The 25,193-nt window shown below is 43.8% G+C and overlaps 1 protein-coding gene across 1 annotated transcript in view; it reads left to right on the forward strand.

The window, feature by feature from the left end:
- CPD (carboxypeptidase D) overlaps nucleotides 1-25,193 on the forward strand; it is a gene marked incomplete in the record, with an annotated part of 1,229,184 nt that overhangs the window by 1,112,249 nt on the left and 91,742 nt on the right. Inside the window, 2 exon segments of the mRNA XM_044054477.1 lie at nucleotides 4,003-4,067; nucleotides 5,147-5,278. Coding sequence (XP_043910412.1) covers nucleotides 4,003-4,067; nucleotides 5,147-5,278 — 197 coding nt within the window.

A 25,193-nucleotide genomic window follows, 5' to 3' on the forward strand; every position in this document is an offset into this window, starting at 1 on the left:
TCGTTGGGTTTCTAAAGATAAAGGAAACATTCCAGATTGCAGCCACAGAAGCCCCCCATATTTGTGGAAGACAGCCAGATGCACCTTAAAGACTAATGTTGCTGTATACATACTTATGGCAAGTCCCACATAGCTGGTGTATCAGAAATGATTGAAGCTGCCAGGAAGTCTTCCATCTAATAGATGTAGTCTGCCAAGTGAAAAAACTTCCTTTGGACAGAATGTTACCTTTTACTATCTCAGTTGGTTAGTTTGCAGGTGATTTTGACTTATCACAGGTCTATATATTATATCTTTGTTCTACGTTCACAGTGCATGTATCAGGTGCATTTGACAAGCTTGACCTTGTGAAGGGCAAGAAAGAGGCTGACAAATAACCTGGCTAACCAGTTATCAAAAGAGTTTAGCCAAGACCTTTACATTCATGGTCTCAGATATACTGTCCCTCTTAGGTAGGGCGCCATATGTGTTCTTTCAGAAGGGTCAAATGTTTCTTAGGAATGACCCACATTTCCCCTTGAAAGTGGCTGTTGAATTTTCCTTAAACCATTGTAGTCGTTTTCTTGGCTTCTTTACTGAGGCAGGAAACCAGAGGAGAGCGAGTCCATCCTCCTGTGGATGTGCACTGCTTTGTTCAAGTTTTACTGAATGAGTTGCATCAGGTTAGGAGAAAATCTTTTGCTTCAGAGAGGGAAGGGCTAGTGGTCACCAAACAAAACTTTTTGAAACATACTGCCAGCTGCATTCATTTTTGCCATTAGGCAGCTTACTGCTTGTTAAAATGTCCTGCTGAGAAAGGCTGCTTTCTTATAGGTATGGATTCAAATGTATTCATTGCTTACGTATGTGCCAGCAATGACCATTAGGTCCAGACCTTTATGAAATATTATTGAATGGTATAGGACTTCAGGAGTCTGGCTTTTTTTAGTACCTGTTTAGTTCAGACTTTATTTTGGCTGTTACTTGGCTTTGTCTAGCATAGTGGATTTTCTGCTACACATGCATTTTTATTTTATTAGTTGATCTGTTAGGAGGCCCCAACATACAACTCCTACTGTTCCTATACACTTGAATCGCCTATTTCAGCAAGTGATTGCTGTTGGTGTTACCTGTAATTCTGACAAGTATATATGTCACCTGAAAACAGTGTAGGTTTCAAATCTTTGTTAAATTTTCTTAATTTGCTTTAAGTGAGCTTGCTCAGTGGTTGGGGTGAACAGGCAGGCACACTGTGTGCTCTCTGCAATAGTCCAGCACCTGATGTTGCTTCATACGTTGGTGTAAGATGTGCACCCCCCCCCCCGAGTGTATATGTTTGAGAAAACTAGATGAGTGGGAAAAGAAAAGTGTGAACTCCAGTCTTTGAGTCACAAAAGAGGTTTCCCAAAAAAAATTGGGTATGGAAATTATTTTTTTTTCACCTGCGTAAAAAATATGTTTATGCTGTACTTTGCACCCATCAAGACAAGTATGACTGAGGAAGCTGAAGTGCCAAATAACATTACACTTTAACTTTGTGGAATTTATCCCTCAAGTCTTAAATGGATGGGACAGATTGGCACCTGTGCAGATAACTGTCGCCGGCTGTGTATAAACGTCCATGTTGAATTTCATTTGTCCATGGTAGTTCACTTACCGAACTTCAAGAGAAGATGGAGCCTTCTGATTTTGATGCTGCCATTATGAAAGGCATCAGTAACTGACAGCAGATTTTTAGTTTGGTTCCCCACTGAAGCATTCAGTGCAACCATACAGTGCCAAGAGCAGTGTTTCTTTAAATTTCTTGCATCTTTACTTAAAAAGGTAAGCAATGGTATTTTCTAATCACGGAACAAAATGTTATAATTTGCATGATGTTTTTTACAAATTTACAAGAAAAGGAAACATGCCAGTCAGGGGTCTAACTGACTGTTCTTGGGCTCACTAACCTCTTAGAAGCACCAAAGGGAAGGTAGTTTTTGAAGCTTCAGATCCTTTCACTTTAACTTGCTTTGCATCTTCTTGATTGGTTCTTTATTACTGGTAAGGATAAGACAGTAATCCTGGTATGTTTACATTCAGTATTAGCACTTTCCATTCTGTACTTAAAGCCCGGGAACCCATTCTCTGTACCACTGATAAAGGTCATGGATAATTGCTGATTACCCAGATATCCCATGTTCAGAATCATGGGAATCACTGTTGGCAGTTTGAACCCTCACTGTGTGTGTGTGTGTGTGTGTGTGTGTGTGTGTGTGTGTGTGTGTGTGTGTGTGTGTGTGTGTGTGTGTGTATATATATATATATATATATATATATATATATATATATATATATATATATGTATGTGTATAGATGGTGCACAGTTTTTAAAACTACTGTGGTAATGTACTGCATTTTTTGCGAGTTTTACCTTCTATTCAGTGCTTATAAAAAGATGCATCTTGTCTTTATTTCTGAGTACAGACACACTAATTTTAAAGAAGCATTGCTTGCATGTGTTACCAGAGTTAAGACTGCACTTCTTGTACTTCAGGCAGTCTTGACAGAAAGCAATTTTCAAAATGCAAAACTAATGAGAAACTGGTCCTGTAATTCGTAATAACCATGTGTGAAAAAGAGGTTTTGTCCAGAAGCAAAGGACAACTTCATGTCTGGAAACAAAGGACAACTCCAGAGACAAATGCTTGATCTTTTGTTTTCTTTTGATTGAAGGAGTATTTTAAATAATGTGAGAGGCCAAAGGCCTTGGTGTCGGACGTCAGGCCTGCAGCCGAAATGCCCTATTCAGAAACTAAAGGCGGCTGTCCAGTTGAGCCTTCTTCCCTACGAACATCAGCAGAGGCCGACGTCACAGAAACATCTGCGGACGTGCATACTGGAGAAACAAGGGCGGCTTTTGATATGGTGCTCACTAAAGTCACCAGTTCTTTCGGATGTTCCTCCTCCCCTAGACCAGTAATTGGTGTGATATCCGAAGTCAGAGGTGCAGTATCAGGCCTAGAGTCCTTGGCCAGCTCCCCCTTGACAGCCAGGTCAGGATCCATACCAAGGGCCAGGCATTTCAGTCATTGATTCTCTACAAACAATTTAAGGGCTGCCAGATGGCTGCGCAAGGTCTTGAGGACAAACGACTGACAGATTTTACAGATTGTATGGCCGTGGGACGGCCCTAAGCAGAACAAGCAGAGGTCATGTGCATCTTTGTGTAGAATTTGCCGACCTCACTTACATTTTCCCTTCCTAGATGACATTGGCTAACAACAGATAAACAGCAACCTAAGCTCAGTCAAAAATAAAGAAGGTTCCCCAGTGGGGTACTTATCTTTAACGTCTTCCAAAATGCAGAGCAGAACGAGCAAGCTGACGTTCAACTGCGGCAGAGAAGTTCTGATGTCTGTGCATGCAAACATCACATTTATGGCCCCTGTGTGCGATGTCCCACACACCCTACAACAACCAGGTTTAGGCTTTGGTATATGAGCGGATATTCAGGTCGCCTGAGGTGGAGGATCCCACATGAGAATGCTACAACATGAAAGAGAAAAACATCTGTGGTTATGTTAAGATTTTACACAACTAATCTATGTAACAAGTTAGTGTCACCATCAAGGAGAGTATTTTTGAGTCTGGGCTACCATATAAAATGCATCTGCTTCTTGGGTTAATTAGAGAGAGTCCTTTCCCAAAATATATAGCTAACAAATACTCCTTTGTCTCTTATCCATGTAAGTTAAACTTTCTGTGGTTGTTACTGTTTAATTTTCTGCCTGTTCTGTAGAGGATGTTTTATAAAGCACAGTGTAAGCATATCGTCTTGCCTTTGGTCTAGACTGTAGTTAAAAAGGATCTTTATCAGCACATTTGCCTGCATAACAGATTGTAATATAAATACGTGGATTAGATAAAGCAGACTACTTTCTAGTAACACCCTTTATTTTTGGAAATGTAACCAGCTTGCTGTTTTCATGTACGTAGTAACCTTTTTATTTTCTCATCTCGTTGCTTTCTTTTATTTTCCAGATGTTAATATTCCAGGAGGAGTTGTTCGTGGGGCAGAGTGGTACAGTCATCTTGGTAGTATGAAGGTATAGTAGAGAGCACCATTTGGTCAGTGTAGCACCTACCTTTTGGGCTAAGTTTGAGATAACTGTATTGGTACTAATCATAGTGCAAGAATTCTAGAGGAAAATTCATTTTTCTAAGTGTCCTGCTTGCGTGTAGAATACAGATGTCCACAGTTGAGACTGGTGATAAATGATGCTCCTGAAGATAAGTTGTTTGTATGTATATATGTTTATGTGTATATATAGATATTTATCCCTGTTTGTGTGTTTGTTGTTGTGTATACATATTTTATATATATATATATGTATATATATATATATATATATATATATATATATATATATATATAGAGAGAGAGAGAGAGAGAGATGTATGCACACACATGCATGTGTATATATATATATATATATATATATGTATATATGTATGTATATATATATATGTATGTATATATATATATATATATATATATGTGTATATATATATATATATATATATTTACGTACACACAACACATGTCTATCCATCCATGCAGCCCTCAATTTATCCTGCCACTGTTGTACACTGTGTTCGTTCTTATTTTTTCTAAGTTTTGGTTTTATTTATTTGTGCAAGTTTGTTTACCCAAGGTAATATAGTGTCACAATTGACCATTTGCAAACTCAGCCTGGCTGAAGAAATTCATAAAAAAATAAAACAAACTAATTCACAAACACGGTACAGTCAGAATATACAGTGTTTTGCAGACGGATAAAACTGAGAAAATATTAGTAGAGGAAGAAAAATAAATGTGAATTTGTTGTATTAGTAAGTATGGAAAGTAAGCAGCAGGTGAGAAAAGAGGGTGAAAGTACACCTGATGTAGGTGAGAGAAGAGTTTGGTAGTGTGTCCACTTAAGCAGAACTAAGCAGGAAATGAAAATAAAAGTTGCTGTTTGACTTTCACTTTGTGAGAATGACTTTCGAATATTTGCGCCTGTGCATTTATTTGTCAACATTTCAAACACTGGCCATTTACCTATTTTCCTTCATTGCTGCTGTTTGTAGAGTAGGCTGTAGTTACTTTGTAGAGTACTAACTACCCACATTTCTCTCTTAGGATTTTAGTATGACGTTTGGCCATTGCCCTGAAATCACGGTATATACCAGTTGTTGTCTTTTCCCTAGTGAAAAGCAGTTGGCTTCACTCTGGGGCGAAAACAGGAAGGCTCTCCTCGGTATGCTGGTGGAGGTAAGGACTGTATCAGTCATATTCTGTTAACCATGTACCCGTGTGAGCCATCTTGTTAACTTAGTGGTGCTCCTTGTGCCTTTATTTTGATAAAAGTAGGGACATTAAAGTCTGTGTCTTGGCAACATCACAATCAGAAAGCTTCATCTCCTCCTGAAGTTTCATGGGAGAATAGAGTTTTTTGCAGAAATGTATTAAGAAAACAGAAAATAACAAAAAGGCTGGAATTAGAGTATGTCACTTAAGGGAGGATATATTGCTTATTGACATTGATAGCAGTTCTGTTTATATAGTGTATGTGGCAGTTATAAAATTATCATCAGCTCTTAAAAGAGGAAACAAAAGAGCAGAAGTGGTTAGGAAAGCAGCAGAATTTATGAATTAAAACAGTGCAACAGCCAAGCAGAATACTAATGGTTTAAAGCAAACTTTTAAAATGCAAACTTTGAGTGTGTTTCAAACTGCATTCCTGAAATAGAATGTGCAGTTAAGTGCTTCATGCTGTTATTTTCTCAGTTTACATAAATTGCAGAACTCCCTTTTGAGTTCATCTGCCTCTGCAGGTTACAATTTAAGCCATAGACTTAATACTTACTCATATTCTGCTGTTTTATTAGGCCATATCCTCTTATTATCTCACACACTGCTGCAGAGAAAAGTAGTTATGACTTAATGAACATTGCACTGTAATCTTACATGAAAACTGGCAGCAAAATTGGTCAGATTAATCAGGAACAAAACTATTAATATTTTTGAGCAGATTTCTATCTTGATATATGATTTTTTTGATAAAGTGGTAGGTCTTTAATTGTTTCAACCCTTCAGATATATTGCTAGGCAGTGTCAGTGACGTATGCCTTTGCCATGCAGTGGAAACAGAGTTGAAATGCAATGCTTTTCGTGTTTCGGTGTTGCGGTCCTGACTTACTGGATTTCCTGCTGTGTAAGCCCTTGGCTGGCCCGATTACTAGAGTAAAAATCTCCATCCTCCTCAGGCTGGCAGATGTTCTATCTGACATCAGTACACTTGGGTATATAGAAAGCCAGTCAATTTTTTTATTTTCTTCTTTAATACATGTCAGATATGGTTAACAGTTGTCTCTGCTGTGGTAAGCAAATCCCACACTGAGACTTCCATTTGCTGTGTGTCACCTGTCTAGGCCCTGGTCACGATGTTCCTAATTGTCATTTCTGCACCTGTTTCAACTCAAGGACTGTCAGGAGTAGCACCAAGATCTTAGCTGGACATATTAGTCTGCCATCTGTTTCGCATCGTCCGATGGTATCCACCCGTCGTCCCGAGGTTGAACTCACTAAGGGTAGGAAGGATAAAGAAACAAGACCCAAGCTTAGGGCTTGGGATGACAATCCTTCTCTGTCTTCCAGTTCCCCCAAGGCTCGTTATCACTGAGGAAGAAGAGGAGCTTTCGCAGCCACCTTCTGCAAAAGAGGTGGTGGCACAGGCTTCAGCCGAGAACCGTAGGGTGCCTCAGCTTCTGCACAGGCCTTGGCTTTTAGTTCGTTGGTAGGTCCGGCATCACTCAGCAGACCTCTGCATCTGACAAGTGATCTTTTACTAGTGATGTCCCTTTGCAGCTTCAGCCTGCATCGGCTCAGTCTTGCAGAGAGACTGGCATCATGATTGCGGACATACCAGACCCAAGCGAAATCGTACCGATGCTTAATAGTGCGTTGGTTGAATCTAGCACAAAACCGACAACCTGAAACATTATGTTCAGGGCCTAGGCAAGGAATACAGTAGGAATGAAAGTCCTTATGAGGTATTTGCTTTCCACAAGAAATACAATTATTAACTTTTTCTGACCTCGGTCTGGATCAAGAAAAAAGTTTCCCCAACAGGGTACTTAGCTTTAATGAAGACTTCGGATCTCAAATTCAAACACGAAAATCTCAGGAGTCGGCCGACCGATACTTGCGAACTGCTTCTGCTTTGGGCACCGTGCAGCAAGAAAGACTGAAGAAAATGGCATTGGCCGCTTCTTTTATACCCCTGACAACCTGATGTCAGGGAAGAGCTGACAGCAGCCGACGCAGGACCCAAGACTTTGCAATTCAGGCCGACTGAGGGCAACCTGCCAGCAGGATTAACCAAATGTAATGACTGCAACAGTGAAACACGAAGAACATCATATGCAGTCCATTAGCCATCTTGATAATGTAACCTTGGAAACAACCTGTCCCATTTTGCATCCAGAAAAGGAAATAAAAAGCTGTTCAGATTTACAGATAGGTTTGGTCCTGTCTAGGTAAAATCTCAATTGTCTATGTATGTCTAAGGAGTGAAGGCAATACTCGACTCTATTGGCAAAATTCAGAAAAAAACACTGGTAGACCAATGGTGGTCTTAATGGAGAATTCAGAAACAACTTTGGGAAGAAAGAATGGGTTTGTCCGAAGTGACACTCTGTCTTTATGAAAGACCAGATAGGGCCTCTTGATACACAATGCTTGTAGACGTAATGGCTACCAGGAACAAAGATTTCCAAGATAAAAACTTTAGGTCACACTTAGTAGCAGGCTAAAAGGATTTTTGAGTCAAAGACTGAAGTCTAGGGGAAGGTTCCATGGGCTGTCTGACAGGAGGGCTGAGATGAGAGGTCCCTTTGAGGAAAGCCTTGCAAAGGCGTAAAGAGATAAGAGGGGTGCCATCTATACCATTGTGGAAATTGCCGCTAGATGTACTCGTACTGTAGAGGCAGAGGCTCCATTATCAAAAAAACTTAGCAAAGTATTGAAGCACTGCAGTAACTGGCACCAAATATGGGTCTAGTATATTATTCTTTGACCAGATGGAGAACCTTTTCCATTTATCCTGATATAGTCTTCTCGTGGATGGTTTGTGACAGGCCAGAATGATGTCGCGAACAGGCGAGGGGAGACTAGCTTGTCTGGCAACTAATGTAAGTGGAGAAACCAAGCTGTCAGCTTAAGACTGGTCAGATTTGGGTGAGTAATGAGATCTGGTAGAGGGGTCCCGAATCCACAATGGCTATACTAGGTGAGGCCGAAGGAAGGGGAACCAAACTTGTCGAGGCCCGAATGGGGCTATGAGGATCACCTTGCATCTCAATCAAAGAGCTTTCTTTAGAAATTGTGGAATCAGAGGGATGGGAGGATAAGTGTAAAGAAATGCTGAGGGCCAATTGTGGATCAGAGCGTCCATTGGTGACTCCCCTCCGGGGGAATTAGGGCAAAATAGGTACTGCACCTGGTGTTTGATGGGAAGTGAAAAGATTGCAGCAAGGCTAGTCGCAGTGGCCGAAGATTACAGACGCCACCTCAGGGTTGAGGGACCACTTGTGGGGCAGTGGGGCATGAGGATGCATCTGCTCAGTTTGTCCGCAATCACACAGGAGCTCCCCGCGATATGCATTGCTATCAGAAAGTGGTTGGAAGTATCGCTCACTGCCAAATTCTCATGGCTTTTCGACATAGAGTGTAGGACTTTGCTCCTCCTTGCTTGCTGATGTACCAGACCACTGACATATTGGCTGATTGAATTGCAGTTGTCCCGGAAGGGAGATCCAAATGGAAGGCTTACAACGCTAACAACACGGCTCTCAGTTCCAAAACATTGATATGCAGGAGGGCCTCTGAGGTGGACCATGTGCCTTGGACAGTCTTTCCTGGAAATGGCCCCCCCACCCGATCAGGGAAGCATCCGTGGTCACAATGGCTGTGGGCTGAGGGTGTTGAAATGGGCAACTCCAAAGATCTTCATCTAGCCTCATCCACCAAAACAGGTCCTGTCTGCAGGAGTTGGTTATTCGAATCTGGTAATCGAGGGGGTGACAGTTTGAGAACCATTGACACAGAAGGAGCCATTGCAGAATCCGCATATGTAGCTTTGCTAGTGACACTATTGGAATTGGCGCAGCCATAGAACCTAGGGCCTGAAGGAAGTACAGTTGTATACACTTACCATAAATGTAGATGTTCGAGTGTATTCACTGTTGCAGTCATCACACTTGGGTTATCTGCCTGCAGGTAGCCCTCAGTCGGCCCGAATACCAGACTCTTAGTATTTCTGCGTCTTTTGCTGTCACTCCAGGATTGTTGTCAGGGGTATAAAAACAGGCAGCCGACGCCATTACATCAGTTTTTCTTGCCCCAAATGTCAGGAGCCCCCCCCCCAAATAGGGAGCTAAGTTATGGTGGGGAAAACACCACCAGTAAAAAGTAATACCAACAGCCCTGTAAGGGATGAATAATAAACACAGAGAGGAGAAAGAGAGTGAGAGACAAGGGGACTGGAGGGTGGGAAAGTACAGTTTTATACCTACCATAAATGTAGATGTTCGAGTGTAAATAATTGTCCTGGAAGAATGTGGTCCCTGAAGGCTGTCAGAGCATTCTGTACAACTAACATTTCTTTTTGATTGATATGCAGGTGCATTTGATTTGGGTTCCATTTTCCCTGAATGCACTGTCCTGCCAAGTGAGCCCCCTATGCATAGTCTGATGCATCTGTTATTAGGGTTTGGGTGGCAGAGGGGGGTAGAGTGAATGACAGTCCCTTGTTTTGGTGGCAGGCCTCTGCCCACCAAAGGAACTCTATCTTTAGACAAGGTATGATAGGAATCATTGATTCTAAGTCCTGAGAATGTTGACACCATAGGCTTTTTAGGTAACATTGTAATTTCCTCATATGCAGTCTTGCATATGGAATCAGAAGAATGCAAGAGGCCATGAACCCCAGGGCTTGCAGTATTTTCCTTGCAGATAGCTGGGTCATTGTGGCTTCTCCTAAGCAAGTCGCCGGTTCTCAGTGAGGCGCTTTTGCAGCCCCTGATGCACGCTACTTTAGAGTTGCAGGCCGCTACCGATTCCCACGTGGAGTCGGTCAGGCCGATGGAAACTCAAGGTATTGGAGCCTCTGAGATTATTCCCTCAGATGGGTCCGGAGCCGCTGAGCAGCCATCGGCTTCTGAGGGTGTTTTCAGACCTAAACAATTGTATATTAAACCGACTTCAAAGGCAAAGACTAAAACACCTTTAAAGGCAAAGAAACAAATTCAACAGCCACAAGGATAGGCCTCCATGCCCAAGAAACAGATGCTCAAAATGGCCGAAGACTTAATTACCTTGATCAGGGGTTCCCATCCCCCTCCTGATAAAAGACCTAGGCAAGAGACACTGTGAATCTTCAGATCAGATTTCCATTGCTTCTGATTCCTCTTCTGATAAGGAATATTCTATTCCCCCTATGAGAATTATGATGCTGAAGAATCAATTCCTTCAGCTTCTCCTCCTGAGGACTACTCTTTTGGGGAAACCTTGCATACCACGAGGGACCACTTCCACTGGGAGAGCCAAAACTTTTCAGAATCTACGAAAAGGCTCAGAGACTTCCTTTTACTACCTCAACATAGGCCTGTAGCTGTCCCACCTGTGTTGGACATTGTAGATGATGTGTTCTCGGAGTCTAGTCTGACCCCTGACTCTCTACCTCCAGCTCCTGTTAAGCCGGACAGATACTACAGGGTCCCTGACTCTCATAAATTCCTTTTCAAAAACCCTACTGCAGACCCAGGAACTATTTCTCAGGGTCCAAAAGGGGTCAAGGCTTCTACTGCAAAAAACCCTACCCCCTCTGACAGGGATTCCAGGGCACTGGATAGATGGGGAAAAAAGATTTACACATCTGCTACTTTGGCTATAAGGGCCTTAAATTGCCAGTTTCATATGCTAAGCAATATATCATGACACTGCTTAAACCGAAAATGATGGCAAATTCTGAATGTGCAGAAAACAAAGAAATGCAGGATTTATTGCATGCAGCTGAACAAGTTGGAAAGCATACTTTGCAATGTGGGTTTGATTCTCTGGAGGCCTTCTGCAGGGCCGCTGTTACGGGTTCTGTCATTAGGAGGCATGCTTGGTTAAAGGAACAAAATCTGCCTGACCATGTTGCAGCAAAATTATTAGATGCTTCCTTACAACATGATACCTTATTTGGTGTTAAGGCAGAAGAGGTGTTAAAGAAAATGGAGGACAAAGCTAAATTTATGCAAACTATCAAGGATTTCTTATAGGTACCGCCGCCTAGATTTAGCAGACACTGACCTACAAAGAACTGCTCCTTTCCAGTCTCAGACAGACCTCAAAGGAGCAGATCCAGACGCCCTAGAGGCAGATCACAGCCGCAAGGATCCTACAGGTCTAAACAATGGAGTGTTTCTACCTCCAAAGGTGGAGAAGACAAAGCACAATCATACAGGAAACCGTCCCAATGACTTCCCCCTGCCTTTACCAAACACTTATCTTCTGGCAGCACCCTTAGGGGGAAAACTCCCACTTTTTTTCTCAAAATTGGCACATTATATCTCAGGACAAATGGGTTCTAGACATAGTGTCACAAGACTACAAGTTTAATTTCCATACCCTGCCAAGGGCAAACGGTTAGCCAGACCTGCCAAAAAAATTAATAGGTAGAGGCTCAAAAACAAGTCACAGCTTTCATGGACAGGGTCTCAGGCTCTCAGAGTTATTCAACAAGTGCCACAGCAAGAACAGGGACAAGGATTTTACTCAAGACTGTTCTTGGTACCCATAAAGGACAAAGCATGGAGACCAATACTGGACCTATCTATCCTAAAAAATTTTCTAGATATGCCAAAATTCAAGATGTTGACCTGACAGCAGCTTCTGCCCATGCTGGGCAGCAAGGCTTGGCTCGTGACTTTAGACCTAAAAGAGGCATACCTGCATGTCCCAATCAGACAGTCATGCAGAAGATACCTCAGATTCAAGGCTGGCTTAAAGCATTACCAATTTTATGCACTGCCTTTTGGCTTATCTACTGCGCCCAGGGTCTTCACAAAGTGCCTGGCACCAGTAATTGCTTACTGCAGACAAAGAGGAATACTAATATATCCTTACTTGGACGACTGCCTCATACAAGCAGAGAACAAGGACATTATACTACAGCATCTGACGTTTGTGATAAGACTTTTAACATGCCTAGGGTACACAGTCAACAAAAATAAATCAAAACTAGTACCCTGTCAAGAGATAATATTCCTGGGTGCAAGCTTAAATACAACGGCTCAGATGGCTTATCTCACTCCAGACAAACAAAGGCAACTGACTACCTATTTCAAGGAAATGGCAACAAAGGCCCAGTTATCTGCAAGAAAAATTCTGCAGGCTTTGGGCTTCATGGCATCCTGCATCTTACTAATTCCGTATGCAAGACTGCATATGAGGAAAATTCAATGGTACCTAAAAGTGTCTGGACACAGCATTGCCACAGTCTGGAAACAGTGATTACTCTAATTCCCTGCCTACAACAGGAGTTTCGCTGGTGGACAAAGGCTTGTCACCAAAACAAGGGACAGCCATTCTCGCTACCCCCAGCCAGGCAGAGCCTAACGATGGATGCTTCAGATTATGCCTGGGGGGCACAAATGGCAGGAAGAGGCATTCAGCGCACCTGGTCCACAAGCCAAAATCATCTACATATCAATCAAAAAGAGATGCTAGCTGTTCAAAATGCCCTGACAGTCTTCAAGGACCTACTTCATCCGGGACAACTACTGACAAATAACACCACAGTCATGTGGTACATAAACAAGCAGGGGGGGCACTCATTCCTATCCCCTGTGCAGACAAGCCATGGCTTTATGGGACACAGCATTGACTTACCAGGTTCATCTGCAGGCACTATTCTTGCCAGGAAAGAAAAATACTCTGGCAGATGAACTAAGCAGAAACCTCATGGATCCCCACGAGTGGCACCTGGATCCACAAGTCTTCAGCATGATTTCAAAGAAATGGGGATGCCCAGACATAGATCTATTTGCCTCCCCTCAATACAATCAACTAAAAAGATTCTGCACAAGGACTTATCACAGACAAGCTTGGAAAGTGGACACCTTATCTTTCAACTGGACAAACCTGTCAGTATATGCCTTTCCTCCACTGCCTCTACTCCCCAATGTACTCCTAAAGGTCAGGTAGGAGAAACCAAAAATGATTCTGATTGCCCCAGAATGGCCACGCCAGTACTGGTATCCGATCTTAAGGAACTTGTCCCAATGCCCAGCCTGGACCTTACCTCAAATACCTCATCTACTGTCCCAGCAAAACAATACGATTCTGCACAGCCAACTCAGGACCCTAAACCTGACAGCATGGCGGTTAATGTAACCATACAAACCACACCACTCGGTAAAGCTGTGATGGATGTCCAGAAGCCAGGCAGAAGGCTAGAAAAAATCCCTATGGAAAAAAGGAATGAAGAGATTTTATGCTGGAACCAAGCTCAAGGAACTACAGCTGTCTCCCAAATATTCCTCAGATTTTACAATACTTAACTGAGATGCTGGACAAAGGCCTATCTTTTCCATTAGTTAAAATCCATGCCTCTGCCATTTTGGCTCATTACAATACAGAGCCACCACTCTTTTTCTCATCCTTTATTAAGGCAGTACCTCAGAGGAGCCAAAAAGTTAAGGCCTCCAAGGAGAACGCCCATATCTGTATGGGACCTCAATTATGTCTTGGAAAAACTCACCTTACCTCCTTTTGAGTCAGCTGCTGTTGCGATTATAAAGTTCTTATCTTGGAAAACAGCTCTGCTCCTAGCAATAACTTCTGCAAGACAAGTTTCAGAGCTACAGGCTCTCGTGGCTGTGGAACCTTTTATCATTTTTTATCCAGACAGCGTCTCTCTGAGAACAAACCCTTCCTTTATGCCTAAGGTGGTATCCAGTGTAGCCCTTAACCAAACAATTAATTTGCCAACTTTTTATCCAAATCCACAGAACAAGGGGGGAAAAATTCTGCATTCTTTGGACGTACACAGACAACTTAGATTCTACTTGGACAAAACTAAAGTTTTCAGAAAGACAGAGCAATTGGTAGTGGCATATGCCACAGCATCACAAGGAAAGGCTATGTCCAAGCAGTCTATTTCAAAGTGGATAAGTCACTGCATTTGTTTCTGCTACTCACAGCATGGCAAACCAGTGCCTAAGGGCATTAGGCCACATTCAACCAGAGCTGCAGCCACTTCTGCAGCCTTTCTTTGGGAAGTACCAACCAAAGACATTTTAGAGGCTGCTACTTGGAGTTCAGTGCATACCCTTACAAAACATTACAATCTGCCTCTTTACTCTAAATCCAGGGCAGGCTTTGCCACTGCAGTTCTGCAGGGCCTCATAGCTGCTCCTAATGCTTTTTAACTCCAGCCCCCCAACCATAGCTTTGGGACTCAACCCAAATGTAATGACTGCAACAGTGAAACACGAAGAACATAGTACAGTTGTGTACATTTACCATAAATGTAGATGTTCGAGTGTATTCACTGTTGGAGTCTAGGTTACCCACCCACCATCCCCCTTATTTTTGCTGGAACTTATCTTCACTTCTCTAATCTATACAACCTAGGTGGTGTATTTGCTTATAGATGAAGGTAAAGCTTATTTTGGTGCATGTATGTCTTATTTACATAATTTTAGCCTACCCTTTTGGGGGCACCTGACATCTGGGGCAAGAAAAACTGAATAAAATGGCATCGGCTGCATCTTTTGTACCCTTGACGACCTGACGTCAGGGAAGAGGCTACTGCAACTGACGCAGGACCAAAGACTTTGGAATTCAGGCCGACTGAGGGCAACCTGCCAGCAGGATAACCCAAATGTAATGACTGCAACAGTGAATACACTCGAGCATCTACATTTATGGTAAGTGTACACAACTGTACTTTTCTGCCTTTCCCCCTCTGCCTCTCCTCAGCAAAGTGCTACTAAAGATCAAACGGGGCAAACCAAGGACAATACTGATTGCACCAGACTGGCCACGCCAACACTGGTTCCCCCTCTTGCGCAGTGTGACACTGCAGGAACCATGGCACCTGCCTCAGACCCCTGCCCTGCTGTTCCAGCAGGAGGGCCAGATTCTGCACCCACAGCTTCAAACCCTGGACCTTGCAGCCTGGCTAATTACCTGATCTCTCCATTGCCACCCCTCAGTAAGCAAGTGATGGATGTCATTCTGGAGGCAAGGAGGCCTAGTACTAGAAAATCCTATGCTGAAAAATGGAAAAGATTCTGTTCCTGGAGCCAGACTCGGGGGGATGGGCACAACAATGCCCAATTTTACCGCACATTCTTCAATACTTAACTGAGATGCTTCACAAGGGCCTTTCCTTTTCTTCCATCAAAATTCATGCCTCAGCCATTTCAGCACATTTCAGTACAGAGCCACCTCTCTTCTCTCATCCACTGCTGAAGTAATTCCTCAGAGGGGCCAAAATCTTAAGACCACCCAGGAGAGCCCCTACTCCAGCCTGGGACCTTAACTTTGTATTAGAAAAGCTCACTTTACCTCCCTTTGAGCTAGCTGCAAATGCAGAGTTGAACTTCCTTTCTTGGAAAACAGCCTTCCTTCTAGCCATTACTTCAGCAAGAAGGGTGTCTGAATTACAGGCCCTCATGGCAGTGGAGCCTTTCATCATCTTTCATGTGGATAGGGTGTCCCTCAGGACCAATCCCTCCTTTATGCCCAAGGTGGTATCCAGTGTGGCCCTTAATCTTCGAATTTATTTACCAACCTTCTTTTCTAATCCACAGAACAAAGGGGAACAAATACTGCACTCCTTGGATGTGCACAGACAACTTAGATTTTACTTGGACAGGACTAAGCCTCTCAGGAAATCTGAACAGCTGCTGGTTGCATTTGCTGCAGGGGCAGAGGGGAAGGCCATTTCAAAGCAAACCATTTCTAAGTGGATAGGCCATTGCATTCATTTCTGCTATAAGCACCATGGAAAACCTACCCCACAGGGGATAAGTCCTTATTCCACCAGGGCTGCTTCTACCTCTACAACCTTTCTCAGAGGTGTCCCTACCAGGGACATCCTGGAAGCTGCTACCTGGAGCTCTGTACATACCTTCACCAAGCATTACCACTTGCCAGTTTTTTCTAAATCCAGGGCTGGCTTTGCCACTGCAGTCTTGCAAGGCCTTATAGCTGGTCCTAATGCTATATAATTGCCTTCTCCCATTCTTAGCTTTGGGAATGTACCCAAATGTGATGACTGCAACAGTGAAACACGAAGAACATAGTACAGTTGTGTACACTTACCATAAATGTAGATGTTCGAGTGTATTCATTGTTGCAGTCCTGGTTACCCTCCCTCCAGCCCCCTGACTTCTATTGACTATACCTCTATTCTTGTTCACTATGCTTAAGCTTTCTGGTATATTTGCTTTTTTTTTGGAGGTGTAACCTTGTATATAATTGCTTCCCATTATGGGGGCACCTGACATCTGGGGCAAGCAAAACTGATGTAATATTGTCGGCTGCATGCTTTATATCCCTGACTACCTGACGTCATGGAAGATGAGACGGCAACCGACACAGGATCCAAGACTTTGATAATCAGGCTGATTGAGTGCTACCTGCAAGCAGATAACCCAAATGTGATGACTGCAACAGTGAATACACTCGAACATCTGCATTTATGGTAAGTGTACACAACTGTACTTTTCACATGTTGAAGTACCAGCAGCATATTATGGAATTAATTAAACAAAAAATGGTGTTACTTCCAGATTGTGCAGAAAATAAAGATTTACAAGAGATAATGCATTCTGAATACCAAGTTAGTAAGCATACTTTGCAGTGTGGCTTTGATGCCCTTGAAGCATCTTGCAGGGCTGCAGTCACTGGGTCTGTACTGAAAAGGCATGCTTGGCTGAAGGAACAAACCTTGCCAGCTCATGTCAAATCCAAATTACTAGATGCTCCTTTAAGGACGGATGTTCTATAGTCCTATCTCACCTTCATTCTTACATATGGGGTTCGGAGCCGATCCTCGGCTCCAACTCGGCCGATTGCAAAGCTCGAAGTCTCTCAGTTGGCTCGTGGCAAGGTAGGTATCCCATAGTGCACTAGTACGAATCCCCAGATCTCGTTTGCCGCAAGTTCAGAAGTGCTTTCTTTCTTGGCCGTGGCTAAGTTGGATTTTTTCTACATTATTATTATTATTTAGTGATATTTTTGCATATAGTACTAGCTTGTATAACTTCGTCTTAGTTATTATAGGTAGGAAATAGTAGTATGCTTTTTGCAGTTTTGCGAAGTTGTTGTTGAGAACTTTTTGGCCGTTGCTCTGCAAGGCCGTTTTTTGTCTAGTTGTATCCCTTACCTGTGTACTAGTTTTTTGATATAGTTAATCTTATTAGCGCAGGTCTGTTTTTGAGTTAGGGCCTCTTTTTCTAATATTGTATTTTCACTAGAATAGTATTCTTGTTGATCGTTGTGTGCAGTGTTTTTTACTATTTTTCTTAGCTAGTAATTAGCCTGTGGTTGAAAAGTTGCTAATTGTGTTAGCTTCTTCTTGACTTGACTTCTTATCTCTTTTTATGGCTAGGCACGTTTAAGTTAGAGGACCTAGGCCTCTATTAATATTTTTCTGGTTGTTTCCTCATCAGGGGTAGGCCCGTTTAAGTTAGAGGACCCTAGTCCGTTGTTTTTGCTCATCTGTGTGTGTTGTTCTCGAGCAGGGCTAGGCCCGTTTAAGTTAGAGGACCTAGCCCTCTGTTGTGTTTCCTTGTGTGCAGTGATTTTTGCAGGGCTAGGCCCGTCTGTTTAAGTTTGAGGACCTTGTCCTCCCCTTTCTGCTTTCTCTAGTATTTTCCTGTTTGAGTAAACATGTCTAAGGAGTGTAAGGATCATAAAACCTTCGGGTTTTAAAGTGTATTAGATGCTCCCAAAAAATGTCAATAACTGACGGACATGGCAATTGCATTTACTGTCTTGGTGCCATACATCTTCAGGAGACGTGTTCTTTTTGTCATTCTTTCAGCTCTCGAGTTTTCCAAGAGAGGAGGAGCAAACTCATCCTGAAAGGTCTCTCTAAGCCTTCCTTTGAGGAAGATTTAGCCAGATCTTCATCCTCACACTCCAAATCTCCTCCTTCAAAGAAAGAGAAGGTCAAGTCAGCCAAGAGACATTCTCCCACACCGACTACTTTATCTGGACCTCCTCAAAAAAATATCGAAATTGGATAAACCTTCTACCTCTTCGGCTCCACTGCCTTCGAAGCCAGTCGAGGTCATCGATATCGACACTCCAGTATCGGCCCCCAAGTTTTTCGGAACCGACCACTGAAAATTTACCTCTGAGCCAGTCTAGAGAGTTATTGCTGATATCCCCAACTCTAAGGTCTCCTATTGTGCAGAGATCTAGTTCATCTATCTTATCGTCCAAATCCTCCAAGAGCCTATCTGAAGAGGATGTAGAGACAGTGGTGCTTAGACTCTTGAAGTCATCAGCATTACGAAACTTGTTGCTGGCTCCGACCCAGTCAGTTCCGAAGCCATCTAAGACCATACTCCCTGTTGCTGTTCCTCCTCCGAGCCATGTTGGTCCTTCGGAGCCCGAGCTATAAGTGCCACTTGTGGAACCCTCTGTTCCAGAACCTCTTGTGTCTGTCTCTGAGCCGAGTTCCGCTCTGACACCTTCAGTGTCGTCCTTGGTGTGTAGGAGCCGAAGCTCACCAGTCAGTCCCGACAGGGACGCTTGGACCTGAACCTCTTTGGTTCTGAGCCTACCTCTACATGGGTTGGCTAGGCTGAGCTCAGATCCTTTATCCATCTCGGAGCCAATCGCTTTGGAGGTGAGGGCTACTTCAGTTTCCTCGGAACTGGGACTGTCCTTGGAGCCAGAGAGATCCGCACTTGAGATGAGGAAGAGAGTGCTGTTTAGGTCTTCAGCTCTGCACAAGGGCACCAATGCTCTTCCCCCTATAGCTCCAACCTCTGTCTCAGCACCCTCTCTTGGCAGCAGAGACCCCCACAACCTCAGGATCCCCTGTTGGGTGGCCCGCAATCTTCCGAGACCTCCGCAGAATATCCTTCTGAGGAGCCCCCTCGGAAGAGAACTTGCAAGAGGAAACATGTAGACTCCCCTGATGAGTCCATCACCTTGGACACTGACCTTTAGGAATCAGAAGGTTTCCCTAGGTCATCCTGTGATGATATCTCCTTTATAGATATCTTAGAGATACTGAAACAGAGAGGCGGCTGGCCCACTGTCACCCCTTCTGATGAGGAGTCAGTGTACCGGATGGCTTTCGGGTCATAACCGTCAGCCTCTTGGATGTCTCCACCTTTCGATGAGCTCTTGGACCTAGTTAGTCGAAAGGTGTGGGGAAACTCCTGATATCGTGGAACCAGTCCCCAGAAGGCCCAACAAATTTCTTTAAGCTCCCAAAGAGAGAGAATTTTTGACCAAAGGTCTGCCTGTAGATGCCATGGTGGTGGCGGCAGCCACAAAGAAGGAACTGGCGGAGACTTCCTCATCTGTCCATCCACCGAACAAGGAGTCTCGAACGATAGATATGGGAAGCGTATCTTCTCTTTAGCGGCATTTACACTCAGATCGTTGAATTACCTCACCCATTTTACTAGGCTTCAAAGAGATCTCCTAAAGGAGCTAGGAGGTACTCTTCAAGATACATCAGCTGAACGAGTCCTTGAGAAGGTTACTGCTCTGTTGTCCACCTTAAACTCCATTGTTAACTCCTCCATGAGGCTGAAATCCTATGCAGCAGATGGAGCAAGTAGGGCAGAGGGTTCAGGAATTTTCCTTAGGAGACACTCCTGGATGCATTTATGTAACTTTGCGGAGCCCTTCAAATCTATTTTTACCAATGCCCCCTTTGACGGTTCCACCTTGTTTGGATCAAAGGAAAAAGATACTCTCACCAGGTGAGAGCAGGAAGGGAAAACTCTCTCTGCCATTGGAGTATGTTTTTCCGTCTCTTCTAGACCATACCCTAAGGGTCAGAGAGGCGGAAAATGTGGTTCAAGAAATCCCAGAGATTTTTCCTGGACGCACAGGGTGATTCCTCCTTCAGAGGCAGACGTCGCCCTAGAGTCAGGGGGGGCCCGCAAAACCAGGGTGGCCGCGATTCCTTTCGTGGACGTCTCTATCAGCGCTCCTGAAGTGGGGCCCTACTGTGCTTCTCTGGAGGCATTCGGGGGTCGCTTATCTTTGTATCCAGAAGCCTGGCACGACATCACCCAAGACAAGTGGGTACAAAGAATAATTACCAGAGGATACTGAATACGCTTCTCTTTCCCACCCCATGCCACCAAGAAAATCCCAGATGTTCCACCCAATCACAGGAACCAAGCAACTATAGAAGTTCAAAAGTTGCTTCAAAAGAGAGTCATCCAAACTGTCCCCGCAGACCAGGTAGGATTCAGAACTTACTCCAGATTCCTTAGTGCCAAAACGAACAGGGGGACTGGATGCCCATTTTGGACCTCAGCAAATTAAACGGATCAGTGAAGAAGTCCAAGTTCCGAATGGTAACACTGCAGTCTATACTCCCTCTGTTAGGGAAAGACAATTGGATGTTCTCCATAGACCTCCAAGATGCGTACTAGCACATACAAATGGACAGAGCATTGAGGAATCATTTACTCTTCCTGCTGGGAGCCAGTCATTAACAATTTTGTGTTCTGCCCTTTGGTTTTCACCGCAGCCCCCAGGGTGTTCACCAAATGCATGGCAGTAGTGACAGCTCACTTGAGATGTCTTGGATTCCAAGTGTTTCCATACCTGGATGACTGGCTCCTGACCTCCATCACTAGACACCTACTTCTACAAGCCAGGGATGCAACCATCCAGTTAGGGATTATGATAAATTGGGAAAAGTCTGCCTTGTTGTCCTCTCAATTTGTGACATTTATAGGCGCAGAAATAGACACAATTGCCATGATTGCTTGTCTCCTTGCAGACAGAATACAAAATCTAAGACAACAGATATACAGTCTACTTCCTCAACAAAGAGTCAAAGCCAAGATAGTGCTGAAACTTTTAGGGACCATGGCCTGTACTATAACTCTAGTTCCACTAGCCAGACTACATATGAGAAGCCCTCAATGGCTACTCTTTTCCCAGTGGTCTCCAACACTTGACTCTATCTCATCCTATTCTGATAACGGAATCTTCCATAAAGGACCTTCGTTGGTGGATTCAGCCCGATCAGCTAACGACAGGAACACCTTTCATTCCTCGCCAGCCTGTTGCTACTGTGACCACAGATGCTTCCCATATTGGGGGGGGGGGCATTATCTAGGCAGGAATGTCCAAGGCACATGGCAAGATCACGAGGCTCACTTGCATATCAATGTCCTAGATATGGGAGCAGTGCTACTAGCGTTGCAAGCACTTTGCGACTTTCTTCCTCTAGGGATGATAGCAGTCCAATCGGACAATATGTCAGTGGTATGGTATATAAACAAAGAAGGGAGGAACCAGATCCTACTCCCAATGTTGAGAGGCTCTTCGTGTTTGGCAATGAGCGATATCTGCCCAATGTTTTATAGTCCGGGGAACAACAAATGTGATAGCCGACAACCTCAGCAGGGCAATCTTGATGCCTCACGAGTGGTCTCTGAATCAGAAAGTCACGGAACAGATTTTCTGCAAATGGGAACAGCCTTGCTGCGATCTGTTTGCCAGTCAAATGCAGCAGCTACTTCTCCCTTATCCCCCCCCCCCCCCCCCGGGGAGACACCGAGAGATGCACTTGTTCACAATTGGCCCCCAGGACTTCTTTATGCATTCCCTCCCTTTCCGCTGATTTTGAAGGTGATCCAGAAAGCAAAGACCTTGGGAAGCAGAATGATTCTCATCACTCCTTACTGGCCTTGTCAGATTTGGTTCTCCTTTCTCGGGACTCACCTTCTAGATGATACATGGACTCTGGACCCAGCTTCGGACCTTCTGACACACGTCAGGTGCCTTCCATCCCTGCCTCCACACCCTCAACTTGACAGCATGGCTGCTCCACTTCCATCCCTAGTCAGGCTTCATAATTTCTAACCTGCAGTTACTCACATCCTCATGTCTTCCCACAAGCCTTCTATGAGGAAATTATTCACTAGCAAATGGAAAAGATTTTCTATCTGGGCAAAAGAAAAAAAAATAGATCCTTGCACAGCCTCCATTCCCTTGGTGTTAGAATTCCTAACCCAACTTTTTCATCAAGGATCAGCTGCTGCTACAATCAAAGTTCAATTGGCAGCAATTTCCAGTTTTCATTTGGGACAACATGAGCCTAATCTTATGGCTCACAGATTGTGTAAATCTTTCCTAAAAGGCACTACCTTGCTAAGACCGCCTTTTCAGGCACCTGTATCTCCTTGGGATTTAAATTTCATTCTGTCCAAACTTACTTCCCTGCCTTTTGAACCCGCACATTCTTGTGAATTGAAGTTATTTTCATGGAAGACCATTTTTCTAGTAGCTGTTAATACACCAGAAGAGTGTCAGAGTTACAAGCACTGTCAATCAAACCTCCTTACTTGATTTTTCATAGAGACAGAGTTTCTCTTCGTACAAATCCGTTCTTCATCCCCAAGGTTTGCTCTTAGTCTAATTTGAATCAAACTATCAAACCCAGTCTTTTTTCCTAATCATTCAAACAGTGCAGAATGTAAATTTCATCCACTCTATGTTCACAGACAGTTGAGGTCCTATTTGCATAGAACTAAGGAGCTTAGAAAATCAGACCAATTGTATTTTTCGGAGACAAGAAAAAGGTATGCCAGTCTCTAATAACTTTATCAATTTGGATTTCAAACTGCATCTCGTTTATTTACTCTTCCAGTGGCAAGGAACTCCCGTTTAAAATTAAGGCTCATTCTACCAGATCCATTTCCACATCTGCTGCTTTTCAAGCCAGAGTCCCAGTTGACAGTATTTGTGCAGCAGCAACTTGGGCTACCCCTCATACCGTTATTACTAATTGGATTTGGCCTCAAGGGGTAGAGCCTCCTTTCATTCCATGGTTCTTAGGAGTATATTCCCATAAGCCACCCAAGAAAAAGGTGCTAGGGACGCTGTCCCATATGTAAGAATGAAGGCGAGATAGGGCTACAGAACATAAAGAAGTTCTGTACTCACCATAACGTTCCATATTTGTAGTCCATCTCGCCCTTCATTCTTACGAACCCTCCCACCTTACCCCATCCATGTATCCCTTGGAGGATCTGGAGACAAGATGGTATTTATCTTCTCTAGGGTGGAGACCTTTCATCTTTGTTGTTCCTTGTGGAAATATTTTTCTATCACTTCTTTAAACAGCAGCAAACAAGATCTGGGGATTCTTACTAGTGCACTATGGGATACCTACCTTGCCACGAGCCAACTGAGAGACTTTGAGCTTTGTAATTGGCCGAATCAGAGCCGATGATCGGCTCCGAACCCATATGTAAGAATGAAGGGCGAGAAGGACTTCAGACATGGAACGTTATGGTGAGTGCATAACTTTTTTATTTGGCACCAAAACAAAAGAGGTTCTTAAAAAGATGGAAGAAAAAGCTAAATCTATGCAAACTGTTAAAGAATTCTTACAAGTGCAACCACCTAGATTCAGTAGGCATTGACCTTCTAAAAACTGGTCCTTACCAGCCCTTTCCAGGCCTTCTCAGACCAAACCCAGGGGAAACGGGCCACCCAGACTACAGTCTTAGGGTATGCAGAGATCTTAACAATGGAGTACGCCCCCACCTCAAAAATAAGAGTGGTAAGCCGCCCCCTTAGGGAAAAAAGTTCACAATGACTTTTCAGTTATCCTTCCCAGCCCTGCCCAATTACTTGTGCCCCTAGGAGAAAAACTTGCCCTTCATGCAAAAAACTAGATGTCCATTACTCATGACAGATGAGTCCTAAATATTTGTAACCCAGGGGTACAGATTCTACTTCTATACACTGCCAACCCCAAGTGGATTTCTAGACCTTCCTCCAAACCAGTGGGCAGAGGCTCAAAAGCAAGTACTTTCCCTGCTCAGTATCAGAGCTTTTCAACCTGTTCCAGTGGAACAAAGGGGGCAGGGTTTCTACTCCAGACTTTTCCTGGTGCAGAAAAGAGGGCTCTTGGTGCCCAATCCTGGATCTATCTACTCTCAACACCTTTCTGGTGGTCCCAGAATTCAAGATGCTTACCCTGCAACAGTTTCTCCCTATGCTAGCCAAGGATGCCTGGTTAGTCACTCTAGACTTAAAAGAAGCTTATTTGCACATCCCCATAAGGGAGTCATGCAGAAAATATCTACGCTTCAGGGCAGGCTGTATCAGTTCTCTGCACTTCCCTTTGGCTTATCTACTGCGCTCAAGAGTATTTACAAACTGCCTGGCTCCAGCCATTGCATACTGCTGGCAGAGAAATATCCAAATTTTTCCATACTTGGACGACTGCCTGATTCAGGCTGACAGTCAGGAATTGCTACTTCTCCACCTGGCATTTGTAAAAAGCCTTCTCACGTCATTGAGGTACACCATTAACAAAAAGAAATCACAACTGGTGCCCAGTCAAAAGATTGTATTCCTGGGAGCAAGATTGGACACAACTTCCCAGATGGCATTTCTCACTTCAGAAAAACAGAGGTCTATCTGAAAAACACTTCAAACAAATGGCCACCTGAACCCAGCTATCTGCAAGAAAAATACTGCAGGCCGTAGGGTTCATGGCCTCATGTATTCTGCTAATTCCATATGCAAGGCTGCATATGAGGAAACTTCAGTGTTACTTAAAAAGTCTTTGCTGCCAGCATTCTCAGGACCTGGAAACCAGTCATTCCAATCATACCTTGTCTAAGGGCAGAGTTCCTTTGGTGGGCAAGAAGCATGCAACCGCAACAAGGGACTGCTTTTCACTCAACCCCTCGCCGCCCAAACCCTGACAGTAGACGCATCAGACTATGCATGGGGGGCTCACATGGCAGGCAAATGCATTCAGGGCCACTGGACCCCAGCCCAGATTCTCCTGCACATCAATCAGGAAGAGATGCTAGCTGTACAGAATGCTCTGACAGCCTTCAAATACCTAATCCTTCCAGGACAACTGCTTGTAAAAACAGACAAT

This window comes from Protopterus annectens, chromosome 13.part0, assembly GCF_019279795.1.
Source record: "Protopterus annectens isolate FY-2018-M chromosome 13.part0, PAN1.0, whole genome shotgun sequence".
Lineage (NCBI taxonomy): Eukaryota > Metazoa > Chordata > Ceratodontiformes > Protopteridae > Protopterus > Protopterus annectens.